Consider the following 22,234-nt stretch of genomic DNA (forward strand, 5'->3'; position numbering starts at 1 on the left):
GGTAAGAGGTGCTCAGAGCTGAACAAAAGGCTCCTCCTGATCCAACCCCAGCAAATGAGGAGAGATGAGAGGGAGGAATGGCTCCAGAAAGCTCCAGCAGTGCTCAGTGCTACCAACAGTGGCTTGACATTTCACTGCAGACTGAACCAAAGCAGGAAAAGCCTCCTCAGCACAAACCCACACAGAAAACCTGACCCTGTGTCTGAGCAACACCTGCCTGACCCCACACACCACTCCAGTCAGCCTGAGCTGCTCCCCAGCACTGATCCCACACAGGAGGAGAGCAGGTTTAAGGGCCTTGGGATTAAGGCAAGCTCCTGGACACTGAAACCATCAATCCCTAAATCTCTCCAGTGATCCCTGGTTTAGCTCCAGTGGAAGTGGTGCCACCCATTTTTCCTGGAAAGCCTCTCAAGGAGCTGTGTGACAGCCCAAGCATGGCCCAGGGCCACTGGAGAGGCAGGGAGACAAACAGAACAATGGAACGTGGCTGGCAGAGGGAGAGCCGGGCCTGCAGCCCTGAAATTGTGCTGGCACGAGGATTTTGCTCCCATCCTGGGGACCAAACACCCCCATTCGCTGTGAGCCCCATCCCAGCCCCTCCCACAGCTCCAGCAGGACTCCCAGCACCCACCCACCCTCCACTGGCATCCCAGTACCCCCTTCAAGCCCCCTGCCCACCAGCACCACTGCCCAGATCTCTCCCAGTATCCCCCAGTCACAGCAGCATTGCCCACAACTCCCAGTTCCCCTCCCCGGCACTCCCAGTCCCTCTCAGCACCCAGCCCTAATCCCTGCCTGCCCCCAGCAGTATCCCAGCACCTTGCCATGCTCATTCCCATCCTACCAGGCCCATCCCGGTCCATTCCCTCACCCCAAACCAGTGTCTCCTTCCAGGACCCACTGACCCCACTGCTCTCACCCCTCCATCTCCTCTGCAACCACCTGCCCAGTCCTTCCAGTGGCCTCTTCCAGTACCTCACCAGAGCCACTCCCAGTGCCTCACCAGCGACTCTCCCACCCCATACCAGTTCCCACCTCCCAGTAACCCCTCCCAATGCCCCTTCCCACCTTATCCCAGGTGTGTCTCCCAGTGCCCTCTCCAATGGCACCTCCCACCCTATCCCAGTTCCCTTTTCCAGTACCCCTCACCTCTCCCAGTGCCCCCTCCCAATGCTCCTTCCCAGCTTCCCAATTCCCCCTCGGTGCCCCTTCCCACTCTATCCCAGTTGCCTTTTCCAGTGCCCCTCACCTCCTCCCAATGACCCCCTCCCACCCTATCCCAGTTCCCCCTCCCACTTTATCCTAGGCGTCCCTCCCAGTATCCCCTCCCACCCTATCCCAGTTCCCTTTTCCAGAGCCCCTCACCTCCTCCCAGTGCCCCTTCCCACCTTATCCCAGTTCCCCCTCCCAGTTCCCCCTCGGTGCCTCTTCCCACTCTATCCCAGTTGCCTTTTCCAGTGCCCCTCAGCTCTCCCAGTGCCCCTTCCCACCCACACCAGTCCCCCCCACCCCTCCTCTCCCCTCCCAGCGCCTCCCATCATCCCCCAGCCGCCCCCCGAGCAGTTTCTCTCCCCTCCCTATCCCAGTTCCCCCCGGTTCCTCACACCTCCTCCCGCTATCCCCTCCCAGCACCCTCCCCGCCCTATGGCGGCACCCCAGCACTGCCCTCACCTCTCCCAGCACCCCCTCAGCCCCTCCCAATTCCCCACGCGCCGTGCCGCAGTGCCCCGCCGCTGACCCTCACCGCTCCCGCGTCCCTCCCGCGCCCTCAGCCCCGGCCCCACTCACGGACCGGACTCACCGCTGCGGGGGCGGCGGCGGAACCGGAAGCGGCGGGGCCGGGCGGACTTGGATCAGCGAGATCGAACCCTCCCCGCCCAGAGCGGCCGCGCCCGGCTACCATAGAGCGGCGGCAGCGGGCGGAGCGCTGGCGGCCGGCGCTTCCGGGGGGCGGGGCGGGGCAGAGGCGCCCCCTAGCGGCGGGGCGGTGTGGCGGTGTCATGGCGGAGGTGGGCGCTCACCTCACGGCCGCCTCGGCCGGGGAGGAGCGGCCGTCCGTGTTCGAGGCGGTGGCCCAGGACAGCCTGATGGCCGCTGTGAAACCCGCCCTGCAGCACCTGGTCAAGGTGAGGGTGAGGGTGAAGGGAGAGTAGGGGGGCCGCTGTGTAACTCCGGCGGGCTGGTGTGTAACTCCGGGGCACTCGCAGGCAGCGGGACTGTTGTGAGCCACCTGGGTCGTTTGAGAATTACAGGCGTCGTTTATTTCTGCTGTGATTTATAATTTAGCATTTTACTGCGCTTTTTAGCTCCTTCCCTGTGAGGGTGGGGAGGCCCTGGCGCAGAGAAGCTGTGGCTGCCCCATCCCTGAGTGTTCAAATCCAAATTGGACGGGGCTTGGAGCACAGGGACAGTAAAAAGTGTCTGGTTGGAACCAGAAGATCTTTAATGATCCTTCCAACCCAAATCACTCTGATTCCTCCTGTTTTGTGTCCCTGTTTTTACAACAGGTGCTTGCCGAGTCCAACCCTGCCCGGTACGGTTTCCTCTGGCGGTGGTTTGATGAGATTTACGTCCTTCTGGATTTGCTGCTGCAGCAGCACTACCTGGCCAGGTGCAGCGCCTCCTTCTCGGAGAACTTCTACAGCATGAAGAGGATCCCCATGGGAAACGGCCGACAGCGACCTCTGGCCACAGCTGGCCTGCCAAAGAGGCACCACTGGAAATCTCTGCTCCTGCTGGTTCTTGTTCCTTACCTGAAAGGAAAGCTGGAGAAACTGGTGTCCAGCCTGAGGGAGGAGGATGAGTACTCCATCCACCCTCCCTCATCGTCCTGGAAACGCTTCTATAGAGCTTTTCTAGCTGCCTATCCCTATGTAAACATGACCTGGGAGGGCTGGTTTCTTATCCAGCAGCTGTGCTACATCCTGGGCAAGGCTGAGCATCATTCCCCCTTGCTGAAGCTGGCTGGTGTCCGCCTGGTCAGGCTGACTGCAGAGGATATCCAGGCCCTGGAGAAGAAATGGGCTGAAAGCACCTCAAGTCAAACACACAGGTATGGCAGAACCTGGCTCAGGTGTTGCCCTCCAGGGTGTTCCATGGGTGTGTAAATTTAGGGGTGATGCTGTAAGGTAAAAGTGCCTTGTTCTCCAAAAATTCAAGATGAAAGTTCACACTGACAAAATGTGCTCCAAAAGGGTGTATTGAGAGCGAAAATAAGGAAACCAGTAGCAGGAATTAGCTGAAGTGATTTTGTGGTAATAAAATTTCAGAGTTCAGGGGTGTTTTTGGACAGGCAAGCCTTTATTCTGTTAAGTCTTTCCCTGCACTTTTCCAACAAAGGAGATGCAGCAATGTTGCTGAAAGGATTGAAACTTATTTCTTTGATTTTCCTAAGCAGCAGCTAGTCACGGCCACACTGAATACCCTGTGAAATGGTGACCTGGAGTGAAACACTCTGTGCTCCAGGATCCTTTAATCCAAATTCTTCTGATTTAAACTTCTGAAAAAAACAGGATTTGGATCTTCCTTAAAATAAAAAAAAGAATCTGAAACATCCTAATAAGTGCAAACATGGGACACTAATTAGGATTACTAATTTAGGATTACAGAGGTGTATGAAGCAGTCACTCCCCAGGTGCTTTTCCCCATGGTTTCTAGATGGATAAACATGCAGTAGTAACCATCTTGGATCTTCTGTAAAGTAAAAAAGAGAATATGAAGCATCCTAATAAGTGCAAATATGGGACACAGTGACCAACTAATTTAGCATTAAGGAGCTGTATGAAGCTGTCACTCCCCAGGTGCTCTTCCCCATGGTTTCTAGATGGATAAATGTGCAGCAGTAACCATCTTGCATCTTCCTTAAAGTAAAAAAGAGAATCTGAAGCATCCTAATAAATGCAAACATGGGACTCTAATTAGGATTACTAATTTAGGATTAAGGAGGTGTATGAAGCTGTCACTCCCCAGGTGCTTTTCCCCATGGTTTCTAGATGGATAAACGTGCAGTAGTAACCATCTTGGATCTTCCTTAAAGTAAAAAAAAAGAATCTGAAGCATCCTAATAAGTGCAAACATGGGACATTAATTAGGAATACTAATTTAGGATTACAGAGGTGTATGAAGCTGTCACTCCCCAGGTGCTCTTCCCCATGGTTTCTAGATGGATAAATGTGCATCTTGGATTTTCCTTAAAATAAAAATCTGAAACATCCTAATAAGTGCAAATATGGGACACAGTGACCAACTAACTTAGCATGAAGGAGCTGCGTGAAGCTGTCACTGCCCAGGTGCTCTTCCCCATGGTTTCTAGATGGATAAACATGCAGTAGTAACCACCTTAGATCTTCCTTAAAATAAAAAAAGAATCTGAAACATCCTAATAAGTGCAAACATGGGACCAACTTAGCATGAAGGAGCTGTATGAAGCAGTCACTCCCCAGGTGTTTTTCCCCATGGTTTCTAGATGGATAAATGTGCAGTAGTAACCATCTTCCTTAAAATAAAAAAAGAATCTGAAACATCCTAATAAGTGCAAACATGGGACACAGTGACCAACTAACTTAGCATTAAGGAGCTGTGTGAGGCTGTCACTGCCAAGGTGCTCTTCCCCATGGTTTCTAGATGGATAAATGTGCAGCAGTAACCATCTCTCCCTGTTTCTCTCTGCTGCAGCTTTACCTCACGAGTGCAGTCAGCCCTGAGGAGAGCTCTGGGTGCCGTCGCCGTCTCGCTGTCCACCGGCCTGTCCGTCAGCGTCTTCTTCCTGCAGTTCCTGGACTGGTGGTACTCCTCAGAAAACCAGGAGACCATCAAGTCCCTGACAGCCCTCCCCACGCCCCCGCCCCCTGTGCACCTGGATCACGAGCCCAGCTCAGCTGTGCTGCCCAGCCTGAAGTCCGCGTGCCCCCTGTGCCGCAAGGTGCGCGTCAACGCCACGGCCCTGGCCACGTCCGGCTTCGTGTTCTGCTACCGCTGTGCCCACGGCTTTGTGAAGGCTCACCAGCGCTGCCCAGTCACGGGCTATGCCACAGAGCTGCAGCACCTGGTCAAACTCTACTCCCCTGAGAGCTGAAGGGCTCCCAGGAGCCTCCAGCAGCTCTCTGGGCATCCCATGGAAGGCTTCAGACAGCTCCTGGGTGAGCTGTGCAGCGCTCGCTGGTTCATCAGCTTGGCTGCCTTTGCACGTTCTGGCGATGCTCTGCCCTTTGTTGATGAGCTGTTCAAACATCCTGGCAGCTGCAGAGGTATCACACAGCCCCAGCCTGTCAGCCAGCACAGAAATGCCTTAAAGGACCAGCTGAAAGGGAGGAAACATTGATTTGGGTAAGAGGAATGCAGATGTGTGGATTAAAAACCAGCACTGGTGCTGCTGGAGGGCACGAGCCAGCAAATTAAAGAGGCAGGGAAATTCTCCAGGCAGGTTTTTCTTCCCAGGCCCTTGTGCTGCCCAGGGTGAGCTCTGGCTTTGCCAGAGGTGGAGACAGGCTTAAACCTCTGCTCTTCAGCCTCCTGCATTTTCAGGCTCTTCACCTTGGAATTGAGAACATCACCCTCCTAATTCCCATCAACGGTTCTAAATTAAGACTTTTGACTCTTTAAGGGAACAAGATGGACAAGAGGAATGTGACATTTTCTGCACAAGAGAGAAAATGACAAACCAGATTAAAACAAACTCCTAATTGATGAGAATGGTTTATTGTTAAATAAGTATTTGCATTAATTATTATCTGCTTTTATAAAGCAAAATTCTTTCTTGATTGAGAACCTAATTTAATTCTTTTCTGGTTATTGGAAAAACACTTTGCTCCTCTGGGGCCTCTAATTACATAAGAGAAACAAGACTAAAGCTGCTTTCATCTTTCCATGTGATGGTGGTGGATGTAAGATTAGCATTTTGTAGGCTGAGACTCTTTAATGTCTGAGCATTACATTGCAATTATTCCAGTCCCAGCCATGTAGCACATTCATATCAGAACAAAACATCCTCGCACTGAGCACAGGAGGAAAGAAAAGCTGTGTGACATGGCTGGCTCTTGCTTGACACCTGATTTTTCAGATGGAAGCCTGTGTTCCTGACTCTAGGGAGCAGCAGTGCTCCAGGTATCAGTGACAGTGCTTAGAGCAACAAGAGCAAAGTTTCTGCACAAAGTCCAGACCCCACTCTGGTCTTTGCAGATTAAGAGATTTAATTTAACATTTAATCCACTGAACCAGGCATCTCATTTTCCCTCCACTTTAGCTCTGCTCTTCAGAAGATAAAAATCTCCAATATCCTCCTTCACCTGCAAGCAAGAGAGTAAGGTTATTGAATAATGTGGGAAAATGCAGTAATTTGAACCTTCCCCAAACCCCTAATAAATGAGATTTGTTCCTGGTGCTTTATTATCTCTGTGCACCTCCCTGACCCTTCTACCTGTGCCACTGTGAACTAATAATAATAAAAACTATCTCATTTCTCTCTTCTCCAGTAAAATGGAGTCCATTAAGATACTCCTTTTTCCTTTAGAGGGCAATTAGAACACACAGGTCTTACTGGAAGACAAATCACATCCAAGTGTGAGATTTTCTGAGGTTCCAAATCACTTTTTACTTTTTGTGAATGTCCTGGTGACTCCAGTGCAACAGCTCATTTAAATAAGCATTTGACTGATGATTCCTTTTCAAGATAGGTTTATTTCCCTTTTATCCTTCCTAGACTTCCCAAGTTACTTATCTGCTGCTCAGGGAGAGGCTGGGCAGGGGTGGGACACTCACCCCCAGCACTGCAGGGCTCTTGGGGAGTTCATCTTCTCTCTAATGCAGGATTCACTAACACACAACAGTTATCTGATCCCATACAGCTCCAGGGCCTCTCCAGCTCCTTCTCCCAGGATTCATGCCTCTTCCTCTCCCCAAAAAACCCACCAGATGCCCACCTGCCAGGCCCTGGCTGCTTCCCACTCCTGCACAATCCCCTGTCCCTGCCAAACTTGGGTTTGGCCACCTCCAGGACCTGCACAGAACCACCCACATCAAAGCCTCCCAGTTCTAAGCAGCTGTAATTTCTCCTTTACACAATAAATTGTCCTTTACACAATAAAGCTTAGCTGAATAACAAGCATCAAACCCACCATCTGACAGGCTCAGCAGTTACCTGGCAGATTTTTTGTGTTCCTAGAGATGGCTGCAGGATGCCAACTTGGATTTGACGCCTTTGAAACCTCCTGTCCTTAGCAGCCAATTGATACTCATTGTCAGGTTTCTTACTCTAAAACTAAGCTACAAAACCAATTGGGGTTATAGAAAAAATCCCATTTATCTGCTTTTTAACTGTGTTCTTAAAACCAAGATTGGCTAAGGATTGACAAGAGAAGTTTTTTCAGCACCAACTTTATTAAAGCAACCTTTGGACTTACTAATTTGTGATTTCTACAGAGTCATGTACCAAATATGCCCTCAGGATGCTTTGATGTTGCTCAATACAATTTCATCAACATTAACAGCAGCACTGGAGTTGTTCAGTATCCACTGCCAGGACTTGACTTTGCAAGTCTTTTAAAAATTCTTTAGTGAACCTTAGGCACATTCACAGCTCATCAAGGCAGTGTTCAAAAGTTAGAGCATGAAGCAACTGAGTTTTTGCTATTTTCTTAAAAGAAACAAAGTGGCTTCTCCTGTTAAGGGAAAACCACTAAAACATACTCCTAGGTGTATATTCCCCATGGATGCTTCTTTCTTCACAGGAAGAGAAATCAATATAAAGATGTCATCAGCACCTGGAAAAGAACAAAAAAAAAAAACTGAATTAGAGAATAGCATCATCTCTTTTCTTAGGTCCTTCCCTCAACGCCAAAGGGGTTGCACTTCATGGTGAGTATTCCAAAAATACTTCTGGCTCCCTGCTGGCAAGCACTAAATGAGAATACAGCTGAATGAGCTGCTAATGAACTTCTACAGGGCAGACAGCTCAGAGTCTGCACTGCACTAACACAGGAGACACAGTGGCAGAGGATCTGGAGTTTGTGATCCATGGCACACACAGGAGATAAACCCACATCCTCCCCTCCCTGCAAGCTCACACAATGCTGCAGCAACGAGTATTTGAGTTATTTTTCAAATCAAGGCTTTTTCTGCTGTTAAACTGCTAAAAACTCTTAGTATTTTTTTTAGGGTGCATCAGAGTTTCAAGAACAGCAAAGCTGCTCCCTGCAGACGAGCTTAGCCTAAGGTAGCTCAGAGAGAAGATTAGGTGATCATGCCCTGGTCAGAGCGGAGACACGGAGTCTCGGCAATACCAGTTCAGACTATACTTCGCTCATCATTGCTGCTGGGCAAATCTATTTGCCTCCAACGAGTAGCTCGCTCCCAAGGCAGGGCCTGGGAGGTTTCCTCCTCCCTAGGAGGACGAAGCACATGGAGCAGGGGAGCACAGGGATGGAGGTGATATTCCTTCTACAGCCGAGCAGAAGATGGGGAAGGCGGGTCACAGACTGGCATTCCAAGGTCAGCAGAGCAGTACCAGGCAAACCCAAGAGGATAAAAGTGCCATACCTGCAAATGCTGCTGCAGTCAGTGTCTCTCCAAGGCTCCAGAGGCCTGTTTGGATCCCTCCCTTCCCTCATGCCACAAGTTTACACTCTCTTCCCATCTCCTTCCCTGTACCCTCCCCACCAGGTCCCTGCAGCTCTTCAGTCCCCAGTTCCTCTGCCCGTGCCCATCCTCCATCCTCCGAGCTCCCCGATATCCTCCCGCATCTTAGTAAACCGCACATGCCTTACACCTCGGCAAGGTACGGGTTCCTCAGACCCCAGAGCCGCTTCCACGTCCCCTCACCCTCCGTGTCTCCATCCTCGCACACTCCGAGCCCTCAGCTGCCCCACCGCGGTCCCGCATCCCCCTGTACCCCGTATGCCATATGCCATATCCCGCGTCCCTTGTCCCCTGTCCCCCTCACGCCGCTCCGCTGCCACAGGCCCGGCCACACCGGGGCGGAGCCGCCCTCTTCGCCCCGCCCATCATATAGTAATAACCAATCACAGCGCGCGGTTCTAACGGTGGGAGCCAATAGGAAAGTGCGTTAGAGGAGCTGGGGGCGGTGCGAGCGTTTCCCGCCCTGAGGAAGCCTGAGGGGGGCTGAGGGAGCGGGTGGTCCCTGTTAGTGTAAAACTCATGTTCACCCCATGTTTTTCTAAAAGAAATGCCAATAAATGGCTTTTACAGAAGTTATTTCCCCACTCAACTTCAGCAACAGTCAGTAGAACGCAGTTGCTCCAAAGAGAGGCTTTAGCAGGAGAAGGGAAACTTTGCCGTTCAATACCAATGGCATTTTGTCTTGGTGTCAGAGATGCTAGTTAGGTAAACCTGTATAGAGGCAATGTTAAGTACTTTCGAAAGCCAGATTCAAAAGCCCTAAAAATGGGTATCCAAAATTGAAGGCTGATAGAAAACAAATCATATTTCCCACCACAATGTTCCTCCCTCGGTTTGGAAGAACAGCCTGATATCCCCCAGCTGTGATTATAAAGCACCAGCGATTTAACTGAACCTGATTACATTCATTAAATACACCCTCCAAATAAATCTACTTTTAGCTTATCAAACCTTTTAGTTCAAAATTTTCTATCTTTTTCAAATTCAGGACACTTTCATTTATTTTTTTCCCTTAACATGCAAGAAAAGACTACCCTCAGGGTTCCTTTCATAACCCAAAACCTCAACATTTCATCATGCCTATTGTGAACATCACTAATATTAATATGATCAGAAATATTTTAATGTGTTTGAATTAATTTTTAAATAATTATTGAGTAAAATTGTATTTATTACATGTTTAGGGACTTTTCCCCAGGAACTAAAACAATGGTCTGTGATTTTTGTGTTGTCCATAGCCTGCATTAAGAATCTGTGCTTGAATGAAAATATTTTTGTAATGAAGTTTAATGTGATGATGACTACTGGATTGCTTTTCATTCTGTTTTTTTCATAAATGGGATATTTTCAACATTCCCTGTGCCTTGCTGTGGCACCTTTGTGGTGACTCTGCTGCATTTGGGAGCACTGGTTTGCAAGGAGTGAAAATTCAATCTATGTTACCAATTACTCCATTTTTTCCAGGTGTGATGCAAGACTTGCCTTAAATTCTCCTTTAGCTTAATAAAATCAGAACAGGAATTCCACATGGAACAAAGCAGTGAATTTATTAAGAGTTCACCCACCATCCTCACACTTTGGCACATATCTTCCAATAAATGAACAAAAAAGCACACAGCTAAAATCCTATTTTCTGACTATAGAATAGAAGGCACATAACCCTCCCTGTTCCACCATTGCTGGGAATTCCAGAAGTACCACGAGCTGGAGGTGGTGGCAGAACCAATTTCAGCTGTGTTGAGTTTCCTTCCAACAGCCTCCTGACATGTCTCCAACACAACCAACTCTTTTACAGCTGAAGCTTTCATCATTATCAGCTGAATGGGGGCAGAGAAAGGATTTACACCATCTGGGAATTACTCAGATGGACACATCCCAAATTTCCCAGGCAAATTCCCTCCTGTTCCTCATACACCTTATGACCCTCCAATGCTGTCCCCAAACTATTATTCAGTGCCTTGACAAATGGCACCAGATTCTCCTCATGGCTCTCACTTTTCCCTATTTCTCCATTTTTTTTCTCCCACACTCAGCCTTTTTTTGGTGCTTTTCATTCCCTCACGCCTGAGAGAGGGGTTTGATCAGCTCATAATCCATGCACTTGGTGAGGCAATCACGTGCCACATTTATGATGTGCTGCTTCTTGGGGTGATCCTCCTGCTTCCCCACGTAGGTCAGGATCTCCAGGAGCTCTGACTCCACCAGCTTCTTGGCCAGCTCTTTGTCAGAGCTGATCAAGTTGAAGGCAATGACCAGTCCTCGGTGCTGGACCTCCATGTTGTCATGCAAGCAGAGCCTCTGCAGGATTTCGAGCCACTGGGTGGTCTGCAAGGGATGGAGAGATCATTAGTACTGATTTGAAGAATATCTCAACCAGGAACATGACTTTGGCTTCCTTCAGTGGAAGGAAGAGCGGTACTCATGTCACTTATGGTATTTTTAACTAAGGAAACCTGACTCCAAACATTTTAAACCAATTTCTCTTACACCTAAGTCAGAATCTTCCACAGCACTGGGACTGTGATGGTGTTTGCAGGGGTCTGAGGATGAGGGAAGAGACCAGGATCTGACTCCATGTTTCAGAAGGCTTGATTTATTATTTTATGATATATATTATATTAAAACTATACTAAAAGAACAGAAGAAAGGATTTCATCAGAAGGCTGGCTAAGAATAGAAAAACAAGGAATGAATAACAAAGGCTTGTGGCTTGGACAGAGAGTCAGAGCCAGCTGACTGTGATTGGCCATTAATTAGAAACAACCACACGAGACCAATCACAGATGCACCTGTTGCATTCCACAGCAGCAGATAATCGATGTTTACATTTTGTTCCTGAGGCCTCTCAGCTTCTCAGGAGGAAAAATCCTTAGGAAAGGGTTTTTCATAAAATGTGTCTGTGACACTGGGACAACATGGAATATGTTTCATATTCAATTTGCTGGCTGTGAAAAGAATTTGATCAGAGTCTTGACACAGCTGAGATGGCCAGGATACTCCCCCACCCCAACCTTATTGAGTTTATCGTTGGCTTGATTAATCATTTTATCTTAATGAGCTCCAGAGTTCAATCATGTGTGCAACAAGATAGGGTTCAGGAGCTCTCAGCCACAGCTCTTCAGACCCTCAGCCATGCAGGCTCTGGGTTCTCAGGGCCTACAGATCTGTGCAGGGAAGGGACATCCTTTGGGATCTCTAAAGCTCAGCAGGCTATCAATCAAGCTCTTCTCATTTCCATGGGGAACAAAGTTTGGGTTTCAGGTTGTTTATCAAAGCATGCACACCCAGGCCCCAGCTTCTCTAGGTTCCTCAGTATTGAACTAGTAAACTGCACATTCCTTTGGAGAGATTTCTTAAAATCTGAGCCAGGACCCTTGCAGGGTACATCCCACACACTGCCCACAACCAGAGCTGTGTCCTCACCACTTGAGTCATCTTTGAGCAGAGTTTCTTTTGTGCTGCTGTCAGCATGGCCAGGGCTCCTGCTGCTGCAACCTGAACCTTCTCATCATCCTCACCACACAGCAACACCACCAACTTCAGCCGGTCATTGCCATCGGCCACAAACCGCTCCTGAACCTAAAAACCCCAGAGATACCCAGAGGTAGCACAGTTAGGGACAGCTCCTCACAGGGCAGGGGCAAGCAGTCAGCTTGGACATGCCCAGGGGGGATTTTACCTCCTTGTTGACCACCAAGTTGCACATGCACTCAGTGGCTGCCTGTCGGAGTTGGTCGTGGTTCTCAAACATGTAGTTTTCAATATCTGGCAGGGCCTTCTCTTTGATTATCTTCAACCTGTGGCAAACAGCAGCAAAAACCACACATTATAGGTCAAGCAGCAACCAACTTATCAAATATTAACTGCAGGGAAGGCCTTGAAGCAAATCAGTGTCTGGAGCGCATGATGTGGTTCATTCCCTGTCTAATGCAGATGAAATTCATGTCTTTGCTGTTTCTAGAGGAAAATAAGCCACTCTCCTTTTCTTATTCCATCAATCTTTTAGCTCTGAGACCTTTGTAGCTCTGCCAAAGTTAGCTCAAATTGACCAGTCTTCATAGTCCAACAAGTAATTCACATTCACTCCTGGGGAAAGAGGAAGGTTAAAAAGCAGTAAAGCTCACCTGAGTTTATCACTTCTTCCTGAAAAGTTTGTGAGACCTAACAGAGCCTCGTAGTTCTGGAGTCCATCTCTCTCTGTGTTCAGCAGGCTGACAAGGGGCCTCACCACCTCATACACCTGAAAGAGAAGGCTTGCATTAACAATTTTCATTTGCTAAAGGAAGTTTCAATTATTTTGTTTTTATTATTATTGTTATTACGCTTACCCTCTCCCCCGGGAATGCAATGTCTGGATTGGAGATAGCAGCAATTTTTGCCAGAGCATGAGAAGCCTTTATCTTGCCAACATCTGTGCCTTCCACAGCCAGAGGTATCAGGGCCTGGAGACACAGGAAAAAGCATTCAGTGTTCTAAGAAGATTTTCAAGACTGCCTTAACCGAGTAAACCAAATTAAAAGTATCCCATAGCCCTCTGTGATGCCTTGCTTTTGTTCTCAAATAGGTACCACAAGCTCACTCCAAGAACATCACTTCTTTGGAGCCTTGCAGAGATGGGACTGCAGTGTCAGTATGGCCCTTGGGGGGACAACTTGTGCTCTTCTGTCACTGTCCCTCACCAGAAACACACCCCAGGCTCCCAGCAGGCATTAACAGCACATCAGGAACTGTGAACATGAATGCAATCACCTTCCCACCACCTTGAGCAACAATGGTCCCGCGGTCCTTGGGGTCTTCACACAAGGCAAGGAACACCCTGCAGGGGCACAGAACACTCAGTGAGACAGCCATGGGGACAGCAGCAGCCAACAGCCCTCATGGAACGGGGCTGAGGTGTTGCAGGAGTGCCAGAGCCACCAGGTAAATTCCAGATGCTTAACCCCATGCAAACAGCACTCTATGAGGAAACAACAAATGGCAGATTAAGAAGTTTTCAGGTCTGTAAAATGAACTCTATTCCAGCCAGAATCAATACAGAGAACTCAAAAATGCATTCCAGCAAGGCAGCTTGAACATGAATTTTTATGACACCTCTGAACAAAAACTTTGGTTTTAAATCTTTCCTCCCCCACAGGCAGAATGCCCCAGCCCATGTGTCCATCCCCATGACACAGGGTGCCCAGCACTCCCAGCTCCCAGCACTGCAGTGAAGGCACCTGGCAATGAGCTCCTTGCTCTGGTCAGTCAAAATGGCACTGTCAGCCTTCACCATGCAGGCCAAGGCAGAGACAACCCCAGCCTTCAGCAGCCTCTTCACCCGCTTCACCACAAAATCCTTCTTGTCCTGAGGAGGAAACATTGGGAAAGAATTAGCCCTTGGCAGCTGCCATTCTGCCACCCAACAGCCTGCTTGGACAACAAACAACTTCAGTCTGGAGGCAGGAGACATGAAATCTGTGACAATGGATACACCAAAGAAAGTCTTTCTGAACAGCATCTCCAGCTGGACACAACCCACCTTTGGATGCTCCTCAGGCACGTGCTGCTTGGAGAATTTTGCCAGCTGCACCAGCTCTGGGACCAGCTCCTTGGTATCGTAGCTGTTGGTACAGTTCACCAGTGCAGAAGCCACAGAATACAAGATTGTTTTGTCACTTGCCTGCACAGGAAAATAAATTTTGTGTGAGGGTGAGGAGGGCACAGCAGGGTAACAGTTCCTTTTGGACTGCCAGGATGGTTTTCACTTGTGGAAATGTTCTTATCCCCAGTTTCATAGCCCATGAAAGTTTTCATGGTCAAACAAGGTGTTGGACATCATCAGGTGCTGTCAACACCTTGGTGCCTTTGGTTTTCATGCATTTGCTGACAGTGAAGGTAGGAGCAACACCCCTCAGCCCAGGGAAAAGAGCAGGATGGTGGCAGCCCTGAGATGTCTCTGGGGCACAGGCAGAACCGAAGTTCTGCTGAACCAGAGGTGAGGGGCTGGGGTCACAGCTCCTTCTGACTGGGGCACAGGGTAGGGCTGGAGAGCTGGGAGAACTTGGTGCTACCAGAGGAATGAAGGAACAAGGAAAGGAGATGGACCTTGGCTAATTCAAACATAGCTTTCAGGGCTGGCTCATCTTCAACAAAGTCATCTTTGACATCTGCATCGAGGGTGAGGTAGGAGAGCCCTTCCACAGCCCACTTCCTGGTGCGGGCATCGATGCTGGTGTTGCACAACCACCTGCAAGAGAGAAAAAACACTCACATTTCTATCTTGGGAGCCAGAACTAACTCATCTGGAAAAAGTGGGCAGAAAAACAGATATTGAGACTGATTCAGGCCCAAATATGTCCTCAGGTTCTGCTGCAGCTCCTCAGACTGGGGATGCTTCCCCTTGAGACATGACCTTCCTCCCCATGGCTCAACTTGTGGGATCTAAATGCTGCAGGGAATGACAGACCAGGACAGCTACTCAGCACTGCTTTGCCTTTTCCATCCCATGAAAAACGAGATGCCTGCAGGAATGACCACCCATTCAGTCACTTCCTGACTTGATCCCACCTTCTTGCTTACTCTACCTGGCAAATTCACCTTCAGAAGGGCCTTGTGCATATTCAAAGTAAGCATTAATCAGGCTGTGCCACTCTGGCAAAGAGGGAGGCACCCAGGTCTGGTGTGTCCCATGGGCAGTGAGGGAGGGAGAAGGCTCCTCTGGGTATTGAGGCAGAAGGAGCACATGGCTGCTTCAGGCACAGAAAAGCCCAATGGCTCTGGGGGCACTGTCAGCTGGCAGGCAGCACATGAAATGAAGGCAATGTGTGGGCAGGATCTCGTGGGAGTGGAACATATTGTGCTTTGCAAAGATTGGAATAACTGAAGGAAGAAGGGAAGTCACTCACTTTCGGCACTGCTTGGCTAACTTCTCAGTGGAGCCCTCAGCAAACTGCCGCAGGCCATAGTCCGTGCCTCCTGCTGAGCCCAGCTTGCAGAGACCCTGAGGAGGACAAAAGGGATGTACCAGTGAGAAAGGCTCATTAATCCTCTTGTGTTGCTGCCCCAAAACAGCCCAAGCCCATCTCTCATCCCCACAACCTCCCTCCTCTCCCAAGTCTGGGATTAAGCTGCCGAGTGTGGCAGGTAATAGAGGCAGGGCTGCGTCCTCACCACCAGAGCTCGGATTTTGATCTTCTCATTTTTGGTCTTCTTGTAGATCTCCTTCAGGAGTGTCACCCCATTGGTGATGATGAAGGTGGCTCTGCTCAGCTTGGTGGAAGCGTGGATGAGAGCTTCCACAGCCACCAGCTGGTCAATCTCCCTCTCGGAGCCACACAGGGCAACCATCATCTCCATCACTCCCTTCATGCCAAGTAGCTTGTTGCCCAAGTCAAAGGGGCCTTGCAGAACACCAGACACAATCTGGACAGCATGGAGTGTCTTATCCATGTCTTGTGGGTCAATTTTGCTCCTGCATGGGATAGAGTAGAGTATTGTACAGTAGCGGGGAGGGGATCTTCTCCCTCAGCCGTGCTGCTGAATCATGTTGGATATTTGGGTGTGCAAATTCCTGCAAAGCTGTGATGCAGCAGGATCCCAAGCAATTCATAATCTCCCCAAACCCCAATTTTGAACACAAGCAGACTTCAAGTGCCTGATCTCACCCTCAGGAAGCCCTGCTCCTGCCCTCTGGTCCGACTCACTTGATGTACTCCTCGCAGATGAGCCGGTAGTTGTCCCGCTCCGGGTCACACCGCAGGTCATCGTAGAGCTTATTTAGGAGGACAGAGGCAGTCAGCTGGGTGTTCTCTGTCAGTGGCAGGCAGTCAGGCATCTCAGGAATCTGGCCCACCACTTTCAGTATCTTTTTTAAGCCTGGAAACGATAGAGTGATATGGTTGTCAGAGGGGAGAGGGTCTGTGCAAAATTCAAGATACCATTTGTTACTTGCTTGCTGTGGAATAGCCAGTTGGGATGGTTTTCAATTATTTTTCAGCCTAATCACATAAGTCTTAAGCAAAAAAGACACTCAGATATTTACTGGGGAGGGGCTTCTGCTGGCGAGATTACAGGTTTGCAGCATCAGGCTTTTTTCCAGTTCTCAGAGTGAGATAAGCAGAACTGCATTAGGCCCCTGGCTGGATCTGTTATTTTTGTCAGGAGACATTAAACCTACTGACTCCAAGGCTGGAGGCTCTGACTGAGGAAAACCCAGCCACTTTCAAGTGATTCTGCATGACTTAACTCACCTTTTGCTGAATTATTATTAAATAACTTCCATCAAAATGGTAACACATGCATGCATTGGAATTACTATAGAAACATACAGCACACATTTTCCTCACCCTCATCCAGCTTTACAGTTGATCAATTTATGGGCCCACCAAGCTCAGCAGGTGCTTATCTCATCCTATCTAAAGCAGACAATTTATCCAAACCAAATCCTCCTAATATTAGCAATTACATTCGAGAAACTAACCAGAGATATTAGGTAGTCCTTCAGAAACTCAAAAATTATTGTTCTCATACACAGCTGATTTTCTCTTAGTACTGTTCCCTGCTAATAAGTCTAACTTTGCTCCAGGCTTGCATGCACCAAAAAAAGCCAGAGAGGATTTATTTTATAGGAAGTTCTCTGGGTATTCAGGCAAGAACACACAGCTCCACATCTCCCAGATCAGAACAGGATGGAGGACAAGGACTCACCATTGTCGATGACAAAGATGCTCCTGCTGTTGTCATGGTCTTTCAGGTCCTTCCTTGGTATGTTCTTGTTGAGGAGGTTGAGGGCTCGGTCTCGCCCTTGCCCAGACACTTTCTTACTGACCAGCATATCCAGCAAACGCATCGTGATCATCCTCAAATCCTTCTTGGTGTCTACAATGAAGCAAAACAGTAGCAGCCAGTTACAAGAAGTTACCTCTGCAAGCAGGTGAGCTCAGTCAAAACCACTCAAAGCCATTGTGTGGCTGGAACAGAAGTATTTAAGCGGTGCATGAGGATGAGAGCTGTGTGCAGATTGTCCTCCTGTGCAGCTGAAGGTAAAGTCCCCACTTCAGCAAGGAATAAGGTGAAATCCCAGGAGCAGAGCCCTCCCTGCTGGGCCCAGAGGGAATGAAGAGCAGGTGATGTGTTTACCTAGCACTAGAGCCTCCTCCTTGCCGTGGTGCTCCTCCTTCCCCTGGCCCATCAGGCAGTCGGTGATGGTCTGCAGGAGGTTGCAGACAGCCAGGGAGATTTCTTCATTGTCCACTGACATCCACATGCAGATGCTGTCGATGCCCAGGTAATGGAGAATGGCAGTGGCCTGGCCCCAGGAAGGAGAGAGCAGGACAGTGTTAGCAAAGGCCTTTCCTCCCTGTGTCCTCTAGGCTCAGCTAGGACAAAGAAATTATTTTCCTTAGTGAATCCTGACTCACTACAAGTCAGAGTTTTAATTTTCTCCCACTGTTCACAAACAACACAAACTATTTCAATTTCCCCCACCCCAGTTGAAGGTCCAAGCACCCTGTCCTTACCCGAGCCTTATGTCCTGTGCACATTCCTGAAAGTGTCCTCACGGCTGCCAGGATCAGCTCAGGGTTTTTGGTTTCTATCAGCTGCAGCAGCAAGTTGACCCCATTATTCTGGAAAATCCTCTCAGCACCTGCTTCCTCCCGCCCCAGGACTATGAGGTTGTTTGCAGCCTAGGTGGGAGGCAGAAGAACCAGGGGTCAGTGGCACAGCCCAGCCTCCAGAACATCTCTGGGAGATCCTGGTGGGAACCATGTCCTGACAGATGCAGCAGATCAGCTCAGCTCAGACCCCACCAGGCAGCTGATCCAGGTGCATTTAGGGACCAGCTCTGCTCTGCCCAAGAAGAGTGGGTCACTGCTTGGAAGGAACATCTGGAGGGTGGCAGGACCTCAGCAGAAGTCCAGGCTGACCCTACTTATGGTATTTTGGGAGGCTGGGCCACTTTCTGTCACCACAGGGGTGATTTTCCCTCTCTCTGAGCGCAGTTCACCTTCCAGCTCCTTCCCTCATCCTCCATCCAGGGAAGGTGGGGAAGGGAACACAGGGCTCTGCTCCCTGGAGCAGCCTCTGACATCAAACAGCCATTTTGCCAAGTCCAGAGCAGTTCTCACCTTTTCTCGCTTCTCTTTGTCGCTGTTCTCATCCAGCAGGATCTCAAACATCTTCTGCACCCTCAAGTCTGTGGAGAACTGAATGCGCAGCTGTGCCAAGAGGGAGAGCACAGAGCATCAGGAGGAGAAAATCGAGGAGCAGCTTTCCTTTTTCACTTCAAGAATGTTCCCTCCCCTCAAACCACAGGCAAAGATTTAATGCTTAATTTAATGCACGATTTAATGCACAATTTAAGCTGAATAACAGGAGATAGAATTTTTCAGCAATCAGCATCCATTACCAATCTCATGGGCACAGGCAGTGCCAGCCCTAAACCTTGATTTCTGAGACTTCACAGGAGGTAGTGGTGCAAGGATTTCTTCACAGCACCCCTGTAAAGGTAACTCTAGCAATGTGGCAACTGCCAGACCCAGCCCAAAGCTTGTCCAGACCCCTGCCAAGACCTTTCCAAGACACTCAGAACCAGGCCAGCCTCAGGAGGGAGCTGCCACACTTTTTTAATTAAACCATTCGACCCAACCCTCAGATTTACACACCTCAAGTATGAACTTCCAGTCAATGGAGCCTATTTATCCCCCTATATTGCCACAAATTTCCAGTATGACCAACAATCCATTGATGCAACCCAGAGCAAGGATTTCCCACCCCTGGTCTGTGAATCCAGCACTGTTCCCCTGGCATTTACCTTCTCCTGGATGTTGGCCCCCAGTCTCCTCAGGGTCTCCTGGAAGTTTTTGTTGCGGGGTTCGAGGGTTGCACATTTCTGAGCATCTTTGAATGCTTGGTCTAACTTGCCCAGTTTCTCCAGGGCCTGGCTGCGCCGGTACAAGGCTTTGATATCCGAGGCATTGATGTCAATAGCTGGGAAAGGGACCCAAAACACCAGGCATCAGAGCTTGCTGCTTGCAAGTGGCCTGTGCAAACTGTGATTTGCTTTGTTGTTAGCATCAAGCAGTGCTTGATTAGCGCTGATTGGACCAGCACACCAAATTAGAACATCACTTGAACTTCCAGGAATTCCCTTGTGGCCTCAGCACTTGGGTGCTAGTGGACATCAAGGAATAAGGCCACAGATGTGAGAGCAGGCTGAGCAAGTGTGTCCAGCTCTCCTCATAACAGCCCCCTCCTTACCTCTAGATGCATCCGAGGCTGCCTTGGCATATTCCTCCTGTTAAACCAGAAGGGAGGGATTTGTTAGCCATGGAATAGCAGGGCATGCCCCCAGTGCTTATGGACATTGGGATGTCTCTGCTCCCATTTCCCAGGGGGACGCCCCAGTGAAGCTCCAGCACAAGAAAATTTCATTTCAGACCAGCTGGAAACCCCCTTTATTCAATAAATGGACAAACCACCCAGTCCAGAGCCAGTGAGTGCCCTTGGCTGCCCTCCTGCTCCTCTCCCCTTGAGCACTGCCCATGTGAGGGGAGCTGCTCTCACCTTTTTGAGGAAACAGGCTGCCCTGTTCCTGTACAGCACCGCCTGCAGCGCCTTGTCCTTGTTGAGCTTTATGGCTTGAGTGTAGCTTTGAAGGGCTTTCTCGTAGTCACTGGCCTGAAAATATTTATTCCCCTCCTCTTTCAGCTGAATGGGATCCTCCATCTGGAGAGCTTGAAGGAAAAACATCAATTTGTGGCCCATTTTCAACTGCCTGGGTCGCCTGCCTACTCCCCCAAGCTGAGTTTCACCATGAGACTGACATGTAATTAACACACATTAATAAAAGCAGCTTACCAGGACAAAGAGTTTTGAAAATGATGATGTAAATTGCTCTTCAAGGCTGTGACTTCTCAGAAGCTTTTCCCACCAATGTAGATCCTTAGGAGTAAAAAAAAAAAAAAAAAAAAAAAGAAAAAGAAAAGAAAAACGACAACAAAAAAGAAAGAAATCTGCCAGCACTACGGAGAGTCCTTGTGGCTCAGGAAAGAGCTCACTTCCCACTCCAAGTTTGGGCAGGGCCTGGCAGCTCCTGCTGCCTGTCAGTGTCACCTGTCACCACAGCCTGTCCCCTCCTTGTCCCCTCGTGCTTTATACGCCTGGGGAGGGCTGGGAGCCAGGCCCAGCTCGGGGGGCACCTGGCTGCAGGCAGACAGCACCCCTCCGCAGCAAGGGAGAATCCTCCCCTACCTGGCAGGGCAAATCCCAGCTCCCCTCTGCCTGCAGGGCTGCAGAGGGTGTGGGGAGCAGCAAGGGGGAGGTTCGTGCCAAAAAAGCCCACGGCTGGGATGGCTGACCCCTGTCACAGTGCTCAGACCCTTTTCCCTTTCTATTTAGGGAAGCATGAGACAGCTGAGCCTCAGGGACAAGTGGCCCCAGGCCAGCAGCTGCAGCAGTGCCCAGCACCTTCCAGAACTCCCTGGGATAAGAAGCTGACTGACACCCAGCGCTGCCTCCTCCTCCTGGCAGGGCCTTTGGGAGCCCATCCCACTGAAATCCCACCGAAATCCCACCCCAGTCTGGAGCTGCCACCCACCCCACACGTGGGCATTCAGCAACACGCTGACAGGGGCTAACTGGAACATACTGGAAGTGCTGTGGTGAGTGGCTCAATTTGAGTGGCACCAGGGGACAGAGCAGCACTGAGCTCCAAGAGAACTGAGCCTTTCAACCCAGCAGTCACAATAAGGAATTCTGCTTTTTGATTTATCTCCCCCCAAACACAGGCCTTGCCTTCCCCAGTGTAGCTACCAGCATCCCAGCTAGAAAGCAAAGAGGAGAACTGGGGGAAATGACTGAGGAGAGCATGAGCTAACCAAAACACTGCCAGGAGCAAAAATATCATTGTCTTTAATTGTGTGATCTGTGTTGTGGCTTGTGGCTCTTACACAGCAAGAATGAGCACAGAACTTCCCTGTCCAGGGCTCCTGTTTTATTCACCCACCACCAGCAGCACTGCCTGGTCCTCTGGGCAAGAGGTGATTCCAAATTAATGAATCCCTTCACAGCAAATCAACACCACAGCTGCAGGCAGCTCCATCAAGAGCAGCTCCCAATCTGTACCTGTTGGAGAATAATTCCAAGGTACAAGGACAATAGCTGTGGAAAGTGCAAGATGCCATCCCTGCCTTGGACAGGCTCAGTGAAGTGGCTTTTCCAGCATTCGTTTGTATTAACACACCAGAAACTCTTTCCAACACGGCTTTAGGTGCTGGGCAAGGCTCAGCTGGCTGGAGTATCGGTACTCGTGGGCTTCTCACGTCAGCCAGAGTACAGGGTTACAAGCGGCACTGTCACAAGCGGCAGCACCGCAGGTAAACTGAGTCACAAAATCAAAGAGTGTTTGTTGGGTGCTGCTGCTGAGAGCTGAGAGTGGGGCAGGCTCAGCAGCGAGTGCCGAGAGCCCTCTTCAGGCCTTCGGCTGGAAGGCAAAACATAATAATAACGAAAATAACTTTCCCAGGAGAAATTCAAGCCTCCAAGGCAGCCAGGGTGGGACACACGGCTCCCAACACCTATAGGCTCCCAACTTTTCGTGTGCTTTCATTTCCCAGTGGGC

The 22,234-nt window shown here is 49.6% G+C and overlaps 4 protein-coding genes and 1 non-coding gene across 8 annotated transcripts in view; 2 read left to right on the forward strand and 3 right to left on the reverse strand.

Moving 5' to 3' along the window:
- The window catches only part of AP2B1 (adaptor related protein complex 2 subunit beta 1), an 80,516-nt gene extending 78,613 nt beyond the window's left edge, over positions 1 to 1,903 (reverse strand). For 2 of the 4 annotated variants that reach the window (XM_059486880.1, XM_059486877.1), the window contains exon 1: positions 1,805 to 1,903. The gene's annotated coding sequence lies outside the window, so the exon portion shown is untranslated. Of the gene's footprint in view, positions 1 to 1,747 lie in introns of all 4 variants that reach the window. The other 2 variants (XM_059486879.1, XM_059486878.1) reach the window with 2 other exon arrangements.
- TAF15 (TATA-box binding protein associated factor 15) overlaps positions 1 to 22,234 on the forward strand; it is a 504,826-nt gene that overhangs the window by 148,178 nt on the left and 334,414 nt on the right. The gene's annotated exons all lie outside the window — the stretch shown is intronic.
- On the forward strand, positions 2,002 to 5,774 carry PEX12 (peroxisomal biogenesis factor 12). The gene is made up of 3 exons (XM_059487002.1): positions 2,002 to 2,129; positions 2,511 to 3,055; positions 4,678 to 5,774. The coding sequence occupies exons 1-3, from the start codon at positions 2,004 to 2,006 to the stop codon at positions 5,075 to 5,077; spliced, it is 1,071 nt and encodes a 356-aa protein (XP_059342985.1). The 5' UTR covers positions 2,002 to 2,003; the 3' UTR covers positions 5,078 to 5,774.
- LOC132082830 (Z30 small nucleolar RNA) lies at positions 8,214 to 8,310 on the reverse strand. The gene has a single exon (XR_009419876.1). It is a non-coding gene; the product is annotated as a Z30 small nucleolar RNA (small nucleolar RNA).
- UNC45B (unc-45 myosin chaperone B) lies at positions 10,163 to 20,554 on the reverse strand. Its single transcript, XM_059486945.1, has 20 exons — positions 20,473 to 20,554; positions 20,179 to 20,348; positions 19,873 to 19,909; positions 19,427 to 19,602; positions 18,741 to 18,830; positions 18,132 to 18,299; positions 17,752 to 17,920; positions 17,320 to 17,490; positions 16,317 to 16,488; positions 15,784 to 16,084; positions 15,519 to 15,613; positions 14,719 to 14,860; positions 14,153 to 14,293; positions 13,851 to 13,978; positions 13,384 to 13,450; positions 12,963 to 13,076; positions 12,759 to 12,874; positions 12,314 to 12,431; positions 12,058 to 12,213; positions 10,163 to 10,959 (listed from the first exon to the last, which is right to left on the reverse strand). Exons 2-20 carry the CDS (start codon positions 20,338 to 20,340, stop codon positions 10,693 to 10,695), a joined length of 2,790 nt encoding a protein of 929 aa, XP_059342928.1. The 5' UTR covers positions 20,341 to 20,348; positions 20,473 to 20,554; the 3' UTR covers positions 10,163 to 10,692.

The sequence above is a fragment of the Ammospiza nelsoni genome, chromosome 21 (genome assembly GCF_027579445.1).
Source record: "Ammospiza nelsoni isolate bAmmNel1 chromosome 21, bAmmNel1.pri, whole genome shotgun sequence".
NCBI lineage: Eukaryota > Metazoa > Chordata > Aves > Passeriformes > Passerellidae > Ammospiza > Ammospiza nelsoni.